Below are 14219 nucleotides of genomic sequence, written 5' to 3' on the forward strand. Positions count from 1 at the left end.
CGGCAAATCATGCCTTGAAGTAAACGGTAAGTGAATTGAGAAGGAGAGCGAATACATGCAGACCAAGCGTATGCTCGATGGCGAAAGGGGGGATATCAATATACAGGGGGAATAAAAAGCAGAAAAGTAGGCGACGAAACAATTCACTTGGCACATACCACGCACTACTGTACACTAAAATCATTAATTAATGATCACCGTTCAGCATGCGGCCCGAGCACCGCACTGTGAGGCATTAGATAATCTTCGCTCGTTGCAGTTGATGTGCCTTTACCTATCTGTATCGATGCTTACTGTTGCTGCTGTGACGTCATAGTGCAGGCACGCACCCCACGGGCGATGGCAAGAACGCAAGTGGTCAGCTTTTCCACACTAGACCTCTTGCTGCAGAGAAGCCAGCCTCCACGAGGGTTTCCAGCAACGCACGTGCGGACTCGTTTCGTGATGCATCGAAAGAAAGAGGGTCTCAAATGGACTCGGTTGATGCAGATCAACATTTGCTGTGTCATTTTCGTCCAAAGAAAGAAAAGGTCTAACATGGACTTGGTTCATGCAACTCAACAGTTGCTGTGTTGTTGCTGCGAACGCAGCCAGCTTAGTGTTCCCTCGCGTTCGCCACATTCCTAGCGCCTGCTCAAGGTTATTCCGTAAGTGCCCAACCTAGTGGACATGTCCATTTCTTCTGCTGATAAACCGCTGATTGGCTGGGGGCGCCTGTCTCCTTCTGACGCGTACCCCAGCGCTGCCAATCATAACTTCAGCAGCAGACGAAATGGACATGTCCACTAGGTGGACAGTGACGAGAACACCCCCCCCCCCCCCCCCCCAACCCCGGTATATCAGCTGGTCTCGCAACCCTGCGGCTGCCACAGTAATGTATTCCGGTTTCAACGGTTATGTCCATGGTAAACGCGTGACTGGGTGGGGGTGGTGAAAATGTCTTTTTTATTGGAAGAGGAAAACCATAGCACCTGGGTAAGTTAGTGCGCCCGTGTTCGCGCAGTTTTCACTAGCCGCTTAAATGTAACAGACTGCAGTAAACTGAAAACGTCTTTAATGTTGCGTTCGAATAAGTATATTGACCGAAGATCGAATTTTCAAACGCGAAGACGACGTCCGCCGTGCCGTTTTGAAGTCGATACAAGGTAATTCGAGACGCAGCATGTTTGAATCAGGATTGCGGACAGCAGCAGAAGAGGCGACGGAGGATTTTCCTGCGTTGATGCCTAGAAGGAACAAGAACAAACAATGATTTATGGTGAGCACGAAGCATTTGAGAACGCCGCTTCGTGTCGCCATTGAAATTAACATTCGCATAATATCTGCATATGTGCTCATAAATACCCCTGTCGTCGATCTAGCACACTGACCACGAGCTAACAGCAGCTTCCATTCTGTATACAGGGAAAACAAAACACATGCAATACTAGTTTCCTTTGTTTTCAAATTCAGAAAAAGTAATCGTAGCACATATAAAGGGGGCGGGTCTACTGTTAAGGAAATCGTGGTCTCTACTGAGACGTAGTTTTCGATGTCAAAACGAAATACTCGAATGGGCAGGCGAAGTGAACATAATCGTATGCGAGCGCATCAGTCGGCGTTTGGAGCAGTCTTCCCACATCCTTTCGAATATTTCAAAAGACGAGCAATGTAGGCGTGCCTGCACGATGTTGGGGAAGCCAGAAGATTTTGAGATGTCGATTACAGCTGGGATTGGCTTCGTGTCACAATATTGTCGCTTTCGTCTTGCTTTGCGTCAAAACATTCACATGTCGAAATATACAATGCAAATTATACCTTGTAGAGCTTCATGATATGTCGACGGTGTATGCCGAACGTGTCTTTCTTCTTTTTTTTTATTATATTCAATTAAACAAAGAACGCGCATGGGCAGATAGCACAATTCCAGTCGTTGAGCTGAATTGCTCGAAGAGGCTGACATTACCTACATAATACATGGAAATTCATAATGAACTAATTACTGAAATTTCACCTGATCAACTTTCTAACTAATTACCTTACGACACATATTGCAATTTACCAATTGTTGCCGGTGAGTTTGCAAGTGGTATCCACTTGGAACGAATTCTTAGGATGAAGCCAATTTCTAGATATTATATTAAAGATGTACGATGAAATACATTAGCGTAGCGGTTATTTTTGGGCTTTAACTCGTAAAACAGCGCTTTGTTAAAAAACGTAAGTAGAACCACAGTGCTCCTCTATCGCCAGTTTTACGGTGCATATGACCTGACTGGCCTGCAGACGACAAACCAATGTACCGATCCGGTGTCTTCAGACCAATCTCACTGTTGTATATGAGGAGAAAACTTTAGCTCGGTCGCTCCCAACTTAATACGACGGAACGAAGAAATCGTTTTTCTCTACAACCACTTCACTGCAATGTGCTGTGCAGTGATTGTTTGCGGCGACAGTGACCGACTGTGATTGTGTCTGTGCTCCCTTTCTTTCTCTCTCTCTCTCTACTTTCCTATCACTTTACCTCCCCCACCCCTCTGTATCCCCAGGGTAGGGTAGCAAACCGGGTCTTCCCCTCTGGTTAACCTCCCTGCCTTTCCCCTTTCTTCTGTCTCTCTCTCTTTTGATGACGTTTGTTGCATTTAAAAGGAGTTGAAGTTTAGTGACTAGGAAATTACTTATTTATGTACATTACCGATTATAGAGTAAGTTCTTGAAATTCGCAGAATTTCAGCAAACTCAAGTATCAAGTGTACAATTCTGCGACTCAGCAATAACGAACGATATCACGCTTCTGTAAACTGCGCCTAATAATGCATCTAAAGCAGACAAAATCGGTGTAATGTACGCCGATCTGAAGTATACCACTAATATCTGAGCAGGGACTTTTGCAACACCCTCGTAAACTTTGTAAGACTTCCACGTAAGCTGTAAATTCATATATCAGATTTGTCTGCTTAGATTCTGTAACAGACGCAGTTTACAAAACTGCAGTATCTGTTGTTGGTGCGTTGTTATGGACTTGTAAACATTGTGTTTGTATTTTTTTTACTTTACTATTTTCAGGAATGTTTGTGAAAACATTCCGGGCTCTCCATAAAACTTCTGCTTCCTAGAGTCATTAGAATGTAATTTTCTCTCTCAAATGATACAAACTTCATTGAATTTGTTGGTCGGGTGGCTGTCTCATATAAAACATACCTGCGTTTTAGGTGTATCTTCAACAGGGAAATAGGAGTTAGTCCGGTGCTAAAGCTTCTTCTTAACGGTGGTGCAATGCGCGGGCTTCTTTTCTTTTCTTTTTTTAATTGTATGGTTTAACGTTCTGAAACTGCGCCATAGGGACGCCTGAAACTGCGCCATAGGGACGCCGTAGTGGGGGGCGCCCGCTTAGTTTCGACTGCGTGATGTTCTTTATAACGCGCACTTAAATCTGAGTCACTAGCGTTCTCTCGCATACCGCTACCATCGCAATCTAACCAGGAATCGAACCCGCGACCTTGTACTCGGCGGGTAGAAGCGCCGGCTAAAGCGGTATTTCGTAATATAGCGTTTTGTTCACGTGCCATATATCTGCACGGCAAACAACCGCCACAGAGCGATCAGAATCGACAGACCTTTTTGCTGGCCCGTCGGAGGCATTGCGCTTGCGCTTCTTTCGCAGAGCCGATTGCTACTGTCTCTTATTTGTGTGTGTGTGTGCACAACACCACCTTGATAGCTCAAGGCCTGTTCACTCCGATCCATGGCGTCATTCTACCTAGGCCGACTGCCATAGAATCTAATCGGAATGTTCTCTAGTAAGCCGTGGTGATTTTGACGTCAGCGGTTTCGTCACGCCAGCCTTGGCAATGGAACTTTCGGGCCCGGTAGCATAACGTCGTGGAACGGAGTGAACAGGCCTTGTGCTATATAGGTGGCGTTGGTGTGCAGATATGATCGTGTACACCATCTATAGGAGTATCGAATATAACGAGGGTATTTTCGTGTCGAATGCGACTTGGTTTATAGCGAGGTTCGGCTGCACGTCAACCTACCGTTCCCAATTTTCGCTGAGCACGTCCAAGGGCCGGGCGTACTCCGAGTAGAGAAAAATGGTCTCCCACGAGGTCGACCTGGCCAGGCTGCGCGCTGGCGTCGACGCGCGCGACAGGGAGTCCTGGTCCGCCACCAGCTGCGGGTTGGGAGGCATCGCGGGCGGCAGCCGGGGCGGCCGGCTCGTCAGCGCACCGCGCACCACGCCCCGCAGGCGACGGCCCAGCAGCAAGTCGGCCACGCACCAGTCTCGTGGCGGTTCCGGATCAGCGTGGTCTGCGCATCCACGCACTGTGTGCTCACCATTCCCATAGTATAGCTCAACGATCGCAATGCCCGAGTTACCTCGAGAAATTTTAGTAGGAAGCTATGCGCTCATGGACTGGAACATATTGGTGACGATATACCAGCGGTTTCTGTCTGAAGGCTTTAAATAATATTAAATTTAGCTGTTTTGGAATAAAACGATGAATCTTTCGGAGACAAGCCTTTGGTGGTGGCGACCACGGAGTGAGGGATGACACGTGGTAATTAGCCACTAATTAACAAAAAAAATAATTCATTAAGTTTTAAATTTCAAGTTTCAGCAGGCTCATTGTAATCGAGAAATTGAAACGAGCCCTTCGTACAAGTCATATCAACTTTTGGATCTTGAAAAATGAGATTACCCGTCACACTGTGACACGCCAATTTCGGCCATCAGAGCGCGCGAAATGGAAACTGGGAGGCTGCAGCGAGCGCAAAACCACGCCCATCGAGGCGACGTTCTGAGACGTCACCCAGCAGCGGATAGCCAGCGTGTTGCGACAGTCAGGAGTATGGAGCCACGCGACTTCGGGGCGAGAAGTAGGCATGGAGTGTCGCAAGCCTCCTGCATATGTGAAGTGCTGAATGTCTGCGGACACAGATGCCGTTGTCAAATCGATGGGAAAGGGGCCTTGGACACTTGCTCACCCTCATCGCTGATAACACTGGCGATGAAGCCGAACATAGGCTGGCTCATTCCGTAGACCTTTCGAATTTCCTCGCGAACGACAGAGCGAACAAATTCGAGTGAACCCAGTCGATGCTGCTGCTCCCGAAGGCTACGAACATGTCGAGAGTTGACGCTGCGTTCCCTTGCCAGTATAATAAGGCAGTCCAACGTCGAAGCACTTTCTCCATCGTGATGGCTTCAGTGAGGAACTCTGCCACAGTCTCTGGAGGCTCCACACCAGATCAGCAAGGCGGTGGCATAAGGTGGTGCAGCCTTTTGTACTCTGGTATGGCAGGATTCGCTCGCTTGAAAAGATGTGTCACGTGTTCGACATACACAGTAACGGTCCCATTGGGCAGCTGAACATGGGACTGGAGTGCACGTTCACATTGTTCTAAGTGGTTGGCGCTTGTGTAACACTCGAGAAGGCGACCTCAGAATTCACGCCAGGATGTTAAGACGTGCTGTTTATTTTGCAACCAGCTGCAGGAGGCCGTTCTCCAAGCTGAAGTAAACGTTGAGGAGTTTCGTGGCGTCGTCCCAGTGTTTGAACGCAGAGACGCGTTCAAACTCACTCAGCCAATCCTCCACATCTTCAAATAGATATCCGTGAAAGGTATTCCGTGTCCACGAGTTTTGGAAGAAGGTACCATAGGTTCGTGTGCGACCTTCCATGGCAGTTTGAGGCGATGTCGTAGTCGCTGTCTCGATAGATAGTTCTAATTCTGACGGCAGGCTTCGTTGTCGTCAGCTTTCTTTATGAACTGGGTTGTCCACGGGAGCATGGCAGTGCTCCGGTTGTTTGACGGGGTCTGGTGCATGGAATACAGTTGCACCCCGCATCTCCACCAATCTAGTCACGTTGACGGAAAAGGAGTGAGTCTGAATATTTCTGGTCGCTCAGGTCTGGCGATGGCGCGTGGTTCAATTCCTCTTCTACCTCATCATCTATGCGCGACTTTAAGCCGAACACTAGGCGGCAATATTCAACTATGCATTGCGTTATAAATGCATCAATTAAGCATGATTATGGGTGTGCGCAATTTCTTGTTGCCTTCTTGCGTGTAGAAAATTATGATTGCTTGAAAACTTAAGCCAATAAAGGACGACACAGCGTAGTAAATAAACCCACAAGAACGAGTGGATTATACAAATCCAGGTACTACTATCCTTCATTTCCATGGTAGACGAATAAACGGTGTGTCTTTGTTCAATGTAGGAATTTTAGTTGGAAGATCTATGGTCGGAATATCCTCGGTCATGACGCAGTTGCTTATTTTACATTCGACTTCCCCTCAATGGACCACGCTGCCAGCTAGGGTCACGTGACCTGACATCCCTGCGATCCCTGCGGTATATACACGTCAAAACTTCTGCAATAAGATCGCCATCAATATATTCGAAGATGAAAGTTGTAAGGCGTCAATATGCTTGAGCAGCCGATTGCATATGAAAAGCTCACCGACTCCTCGAAAAAGCCTGCTGCCAATTGCTTATTTGAGAATATCCAGTTGTCTCCGAGACAACGCTGCTTCTGTACGCGCCGTCCAGTTCCGTGGAAAGAAGCGCAAGCCTTGTATCTATGCACTATATAGGCATTACGCAAGGTATTTCACGAAACATGGCTTGGCTTTGGGAACCTGCAATTACGCGGCGGTTACAGTACTACTTCGTGATAAAATCGCGGGGAGGCCACGCGGGCCTTATGTTTACGAGCGTAATTTTCCGTCCTTCCACGCTTTCCGAGATGCTATGTAACAATGGCATACAAAAAGAGAAAAAGAAAAAGCGAACGCTTTCTTACCACTTTGGTGTGTGTTCGGCAGGCTCCTCGCGGAGTCGACGTTGCTCTCGGAGGGTCTACCTGTCCGGGTCATGTCTGTAGCCCCGCCCAGATAAAAAGAAACCTGCGCGCTTCGCACAAAGGGTTTCAGTGTAAGTGACGACGACAGGCACATTGGAAATAAGCGCCGCTACACTATTGAACAACGGCTTCAGTAAAATATTCACGACGTACGAAACGCCTACTCAATCTGACCAGGGTCCCTCGGTAAACACGAAAGTGCGCTATACAGCTGACAGGTAGGCAGCGGCTCCGTATCGGTACCAGCCTTGAGCTGAGCAACGTACCAGGAACCTGTGGGGAAACTTGTTATATATGTGACAGGGATGGCGAGACGCAAAATATGTAAAGCTATTAGAAAAGAGAGAGAGTTGAGGCGTTTTTTTTTTTCTCAGTCTTATTTCTTTTTCTTCGAAGGGGATATTAGGATGTGAAGTGGTCACGGATTAAGAACACTTTCCAAGGGTTGTTGTTCTATGGAGGGATGATACTCTCTGCTGATGCTCGGCTGTCTTGCAAGACCCCTTTCCAACCACAAACATTCCTTTTTGTGAGGTTCATACTGCTCTACTTTTTTAACCTTAGACCATGAGAGCTTAGGCGTGTCGTCGCCGACACCCGATCCCGACTGGAGTGATTTCACGAGAGCTTATTAGAAGAAGCCCCTGCTATCAACTGCCGAGAGATAGCGCGTTCCAAGAAACGTGAATTAGTCCGCGCTAATTTTTCAGCATTGATGGAGCCAGCTGTGGTGCACAAAGTGCGGGCTCTTTCTGCTGCGGAAAGTCTAGCTCACTGTTCCCCTGCTTCGACCATAGCGCTGAAGAAAGGCCAGCCCAGGCGAAGCCGCCAGGCACCAAGTATCTTGCAGGTGTGCCTGCACACCAAGGCAATTCCGAAAATTCCTGCCGAAATTTCCACTGGCTTCAGTGTTTCCAACCACGCCGAACAAAGGCCCGCTGCCACACATCACTCCAGCAGACCCACACTCACGAGAAGTTGGACGTCGTGGGCTGGCCAGTACAATCGGAAAATTCGTTGCTAGCAGATCATTGTAGGCCCGGCGCCTGGTTCACATGCAAATGCCTTGCATCGACACCTTGTAATGTTAATCTTTGCGTTTCACTTGCCGTGACACTTCACGATGTAGTAACGCAGTAAACACACAAAAAGGAATGAAACGGACGACGACAGTCTGAATCTGTTTGCGCTGTTACGTCATGAACGTAATTCAACTCGCGAAGTTTTTTATTCTTGTGAATCCCACGACGTCATCTATGTCACGTTTAACTGCCTGAAGCTTCGACCGCGTTTCTATGGGATCATCTCGCGGAGGCTTTTTTTCTCTATAGTCAGAAGAAATGCATCTGAAAGAGTAGGAGCTGCGACTGTGCAACAATGCCAAGACCTGCTTAGTTAGCATTCTGAAGCTGTGAGCTACACGACGTAGCATTCCTCTGGTCACAATCAGATGACTTTTCATTAGACATTCAAATGGTTTCGCGCTACACTGCTTTGAGAACGGAAAATAAAGGACTGAGCAACTAAAAATGCTGACACGTGTCCATCACGCCCTGAAACGCACCGCGTGTCGGCCTCCATCATGTCATTACTGAAATGTACAAGTTACTAAGAATTATGTTTAAGTTACGTCTGACTACCAGGGGAAAAATAGAACGGAGCCGATTACTAATAACTATATTTTAAAAAGTATTGAGTATAATATTAATTACTGGAAAAAGTAACTGGTTCCTTGCAAGTTACCTTCGAATAGTTTGCAAGTCATATATTTCTAGAGGACAATCCTCCGGGCGCGTTGGCGGACCGCACTGCTCAGCTCTGGCCTGGGTGACCAACTCTGGGCACTCCAGCAGGCCGAGGAAGCCGTGGGGAGACATGGTCTCTCCGCTCGCTCCAGGCGGGCGTCCACCCAGCAATTTGCCGGAAACAATTAAGTTCTTATGATGATGATGATGATGATGATGATCGTAAAGTTCAGCAACTTAAGTGGCACACTTGCGTTCTAAAAGAATAGTTATTCGAAATGCGACGCGCAGCTGCGGCTGCTGTTTTTCACGGGAGACCCTCACTGAAAGGTAGGGTAAAATAAGTTGAAAAAAAAAAAGTTAAATCATCTTGAGAAAGTTTGGCAGTGAGTATTCAGTTTCTTATTACATTTTTGTTAACATCACATGCTGCAGTTCTTGAAAAACTTTAGAAGTGTGAACTTTGCAAAATGTACTGAACAGTTGCTTTCTGTATCTGCTCGCCGCTTTCTCCTCTTGTTTCGTTCTTTCATACAGATATTCAGGCGTCATCCTTGAGTTAGATAGCTACGGCGCGGTCGGCAGGCTTTTCCTTTGTCGTTCAACCAATCTTTGCGCCATGGTTCATCAATGTTCTACGTATACTGCTGCAGCATTTTATCTGCGAGCAGAAGCTTGGAATTACTGGGCATGAACGCATGCAGACAATCAGCTTAGTCATGATTAGAACGGTGTGACGCAATAAGGCGTTTCTGGAAGAAATATGGCCAGTGACACGTTACTGCACCTTATAGTCTACTGGAGCCGAGAGTTTTCAGCAATATGGCTGTTACAAGAGAGCGTGCCGTGACCTTAGTTGATGATATAAATGTGTAGGGTTTCACGCCATGGTACCTGCGTGTGCCTGCACCCATGCATGGACATACGCCCATTATGCAGCACGTTCACAGTACTGAGCTTTGAAGCCCAGTACGATACGTACTGCTTACAAATTTTACAAAGAGTGTTAGCCTGGAATAATGATCACCTTGAACTTCGTGAGAAAAAAAAAATAGAAAAATGCTACTTTCGTCTGAAGGGCGAGGCATCGAGTGCGATGGCAATGTTTAGCGTGGCACTTGAACACATCGGGCGGTGTATTACCTATATTCAGGTTCAACAAGTTGACACGATGCAGAGCGCAAGGCAACGGCTGCTTGGAAGAAGGTACCAGACGTTTCAAAAAGATGTAGAGTCACTAGAAAAAAAAAATGTTCGTCGCTGTGGCTGTACAAAGTTGACCTGATGATAAGCGCCGCCGATGGTGTTGGAGGCGTCGCACCTCTATGGTGCATGAGGTGATACCGACGGGAACCATCGGTATTGGTCCGTACCTAGTGAAATACTGATGTTAGCTTGAAGTTACTATTTGTTCCGCCCAGGCCAGTGCATACACACAGCAGCTCGCCAGGAACGCTAGTGTGCTGCGCACAACGACCAAGCCAGCAGCGGATGGCTGTACGCCACCGAGCCGATTGCCGGTGCGTCCACATCGCTTTGTAATGAATAATTCTGAATAATGAATAAGTAATGAATAATAGAGGGACAGCACGACAACGGCGGCCGCATAATTGCTATCACAATAAAATATACTCTGCCACCTATTAGGTCTCCGAGAGACGCCTTCCTGCAAAAAAAAAAAAAAAAAAAAAATGACCCAAGACAAGTGGATGCTCCTTAACACTCCACTCAATCGGCACTCCCGGGGTTGGGGTGGGGGGGCTATTTTGAAAGTGTCCACGAGGTGTACGCTTACAGAATAGCCCCCCAGAGGAACCAGCGCAGTGTTTTGCCTTTCGCCACTGGTATGAGCGTTGCGCGCTCAAGCACTGGCGTGCCATGCTTAGAGCAGCTGTGTGCGTACCACACCGTGGTGCGTACAATGGTGCGTACACCGTGGTGCGTACACCGTGGTGCGTACACCGTGGTGCGTACACCGTGGTGCGTACACCGTGGTGCGTACCGTGGTGCGTACAGTGCGCCCAAGCTACAAAGCTGATGGTTTTCGTTCGTTTCATCTCGTGCACACATCGAGGTGCGACGGCTGCAACGTCACTAGCGGTGCTCCTCATCACGCCCGCGTTGTTAGACGCATGGTAACTGCCGGGACACTGTTCCTTCTGCGCAGCAGCAGTTGCCTTGCGTGTTGCGTTTCGCCAACATGTCGCACGCGTACAGTTAGAACACCGTCCGAGGAGTTCAAGCGCAACGCTAAAACTTGCAACCGCTGTCAATACTTCGCCTTTCGGGCGAAACTACAAACATTTCTTACAGCGAAGCTGTTATAGCTAGGCTAGGTTCCAGGAGATCATGTCTGGCAACGGAAATAGATAGACCGGAAGTAGAGCAACCGATTTCGGCTCCATGTGCGTGGCGGCTTCCCGCCAGCTGTGCCTAGCACAGGTGTCAAAACGGATGATGGATGGCCCATTGTTATATCCCTCGCCACCGCCGATGCCTCTTTCACAACTGTCGTGACATTCGGCGGCGGCACGTCCGACCAATCGTTGTGCCCCTTTGTCTCGTGACGTAGAGATCGCGCTAGCACTGTTATCAGCAGTTTTCCTTTGGACTCGCTATGGGACGGACGCTCGTTTAACCACATCTTCCAAGATCCTGACGTCAGGATCCTGATGATGCCGTGCAGTGCGCCGCGGCTATGAACGCTGTGGCTCATACGCTAGTCTATGACGATGGGGCGGACTTGGCGCAGCAAACGCACTACTTGGCCATCGCGCCGGGCGAAAACAAGACGCCGGTGTCCTTGATCATTGACGAACATACCGAAGACGCTCAGTATAGTCCATAATGTTAATATATATATTCACTATAGCAATATTCACTACAGCAGACCCATAGCTTCGCTGTCTTCCATCTTCACAGTAGTGGAAGGGCTCTGAATTTTTTTTTCCGGAACGCGAGTATTTCCGGCCGTGATATGGCTTAGCGTTTCAATCAGTGCACAAATGTTGAAAGCTGTTGCTATTTCTCCAAATGTTAGGAATTTATTGTTCGTGCTCATAACGACAGCGAAGCTACTGACAATGTAACCTAAATCATAATGAAGAGACCTACAAAATACGCCCGCCCCCCTCCCCTGGAGTGTTATTGTGGACATTGACAGATTCCGACATATTGTGTAATTTCGTAGCAGCGGCGTTTTCAGCCAATAAGCGAGGCCCTAGAAGCTCTCTGATTGGCTCAAAATGCCGCCAATACCGAATATGACAATATGGCGGTATTTGACACTGTCCAGAATACCACCTCTGTTCACCTTCCGACAGCGCCAGAACTTAAGGTCTCCATCACGCCATCCCACCTCCCATGGAAGTTCGCACTAAACCAATATAACCATATTGAAAGAGGCGATCAGCCTCATTTATCAAAGCTAGCTTGTTGTAATATAACGATTCGTTGGTATTGTGTGCAGCTAATTGACACAGACAGTCTGAAGCAACGCGCAACGGACGCTGCGCACTGGGGGGAGTAGCATGCCGCGCTGTCAGGTTGATGAAACTACTGCGACAACGATGACTATATGCAGAAGCATGAGCGAAAATATTGCTTACCAAAGAAGATATTCTTCTAACGAACTTCGGTCACAACTCCAAGTGTAGTGTCAATTTTGCTTCAATCGAATTTTAAGCGTTCACAGCAGCGCTTGCTGCTTTCTGCCGACTAGGCACTGCCGATGGCAATGGTACTTTCCGGGAACGCGCTTGAAGCGTTGTTTATGAGAGCTTTGGAGTGTGTTGCCAGAAATCTTATTGGTCCATTCTCTTCGTTAATTATACATTTCAATTAATAAACGCAGTTAAATGCGCCAGAATCTTCTTTAGCTCCATTGTCTGTTTGGTTGTATTGTTAAAGATATAATCGAGCCATTCGGTTTTTGTTTCGCTTCCCATCCAATGATACTGATTGTTTTATTATTATTATTTCTAACAGGGCTGCCATAAGGCACATAAAAAATTATATATATGCACATAACTGCGCATCGTGCAGGCTCTGTAATGACAGTCATCGCGAGTTCAATTGCTGAATTTTGACGCATGTTCTTTCAATTGATTATTTTTTGAAAAGTTTGCTACGTTTTGTTTTCATTAAATAGGTTTATTATCCGGTTTTCTCAAAAACATCTTTATTTTCATTGATTTCTCATTTAATTAAACTTATTTAATTCTTCATTTGTATGACCGATCCTCTTCGTGGGTATTCAACATGCACGTTGAATACGAATCAACATCAACCTACTGAAGTCAGCATGCTGGGGCCTTATTGCGGACATTGTCGAATATCGTCGTCTCAAATTTGCGGTCTGGTCAGCACTGATTGGCCCAGAGGGCTACTACGGTTTCTTTCATTGGCTCAAATGACACCGTTACAGAATCCGACAATGAGACAATGTCGAGGGGACGTATTCTAGGACGATCACTTTCGGCGCTACTATCGCCTCAGCCATCAGGAGCGCGCGCTGATTGGCTGGATGAGCATTACTTCACGCGAAGGTGGTATATAGCCGAAAGTGATCGTCCAAGAATACGCCTCCGGAATAGCACCCCCGGTCAGTCTGAACAATGCTTTTGAATGTGCGGTGTGCCTGCGCAAGTGTACAACAGGTGGTACACTAACCGTTTTCGTGGGTCGATCCCGAAGTCAGTGCGGTCTAACAAAATGGTAAAAACTGCATGGTGATACAGGTGGCACCACTTGGTGGTACGGCGGTATAAAGGGGATAATTTTAGCATTATTCCCTCGTGACAGCTGAGCGTTTTAGACGCTGTCGTTCAGACGCTGCGCTTCTAGTCGAAGACGCAGACACTGTCGTTTGAGACGCTGCACCTCTGGTCGCAGACGCTGCACGGGGTTCCGAGCTGGTCTTTGAGGAAGTGGCTCTTGTTATGCCTGGCTGGTCCTTCTTGACGAACTATGCACACCGGCGAGCGTGTAGCTATGAAAGGGACATTCACGCTTCATCTTCCTTTCGACGCCAAAGAAGCTGGCGACTGAACGACGCGTCACGTCAAGATAATTGACAACGATTATGTGCCGCGTGTTGGTCTGTTCAACGACCCGGAGCTGACAAACGAGACGAGCTCTGGGACCCCAAGATGTAATGGCGGGTCATCGGCCATGTGCAACCTACTAATTGCTCTTAAGAGGCTGCGCCGACCGACTTCGTAGGAACAACTTCGACCCCAGATTCACATGAAATTGCGTCTTCATTGCATCGAGGGCGGGTCGAAGCTTGGGCACCAGAGGTGGAGCGGCCGAGAGAAGGACATTGAATTCTCTCGTCGAGTGAAGGGGGGAAACGAAATGCATAAAAATCGGATCTTGAGTGCTGTGAAGGGTGCTCGGACATGCAAGTACTTTAGCATGTGGTGTGCTCCGAGAATCATATGGAGCCGTCCTTGCAAACGACCATGTAAATTTGTACATGAAACCCTTTTTCTCATCTCTTGGACGTCGTTCTGGACCTCTCCTCTCGGCAACTGGCACGGAACTAGCCATGGAACCTTCGTGGCCACTCGGATCCCAGATTTCACAACAATCTCGATGTACCGGTTCGCTCCCGCGT

General features: G+C 47.7%; 1 protein-coding gene across 3 annotated transcripts; it reads right to left on the reverse strand.

Annotated features, from left to right (window-relative positions):
* Positions 1–1037: 1037 nt before the first annotated feature.
* LOC119461094 (uncharacterized) lies at positions 1038–12346 on the reverse strand. 3 transcript variants are annotated; one of them, XM_037722278.2, is made up of 4 exons: positions 12208–12346; positions 6795–6897; positions 4017–4305; positions 1038–1226 (listed from the first exon to the last, which is right to left on the reverse strand). In XM_037722278.2, the coding sequence occupies exons 2-4, from the start codon at positions 6865–6867 to the stop codon at positions 1172–1174; spliced, it is 417 nt and encodes a 138-aa protein (XP_037578206.1). In that variant the 5' UTR covers positions 6868–6897; positions 12208–12346; the 3' UTR covers positions 1038–1171. The 3 variants fall into 3 exon arrangements, with proteins under 3 accessions (XP_037578206.1, XP_037578205.1, XP_037578209.1); XM_037722277.2 differs by having other exon boundaries at positions 6795–6904; XM_037722281.2 differs by having other exon boundaries at positions 4017–4290; positions 6795–6904; positions 12208–12345.
* Between the last annotated feature and the right edge of the window lie 1873 nt (positions 12347–14219).

This window comes from Dermacentor silvarum, chromosome 8, assembly GCF_013339745.2.
Source record: "Dermacentor silvarum isolate Dsil-2018 chromosome 8, BIME_Dsil_1.4, whole genome shotgun sequence".
Taxonomy (NCBI): Eukaryota; Metazoa; Arthropoda; class Arachnida; order Ixodida; family Ixodidae; genus Dermacentor; species Dermacentor silvarum.

Bases quoted from the DNA above. Each gene is read 5' to 3' on its own strand.
- LOC119461094 (XM_037722278.2), bottom strand. From the start codon at position 6,867: ATGACCCGGACAGGTAGACCCTCCGAGAGCAACGTCGACTCCGCGAGG. The intron at 4,306-6,794 runs GTAAGAAAGCGT...GTGAGCACACAG, and splicing joins GCCGAACACACACCAAAGTG to TGCGTGGATGCGCAGACCAC. The intron at 1,227-4,016 runs GTAGGTTGACGT...TGTTCCTTCTAG, and splicing joins CTCAGCGAAAATTGGGAACG to GCATCAACGCAGGAAAATCC.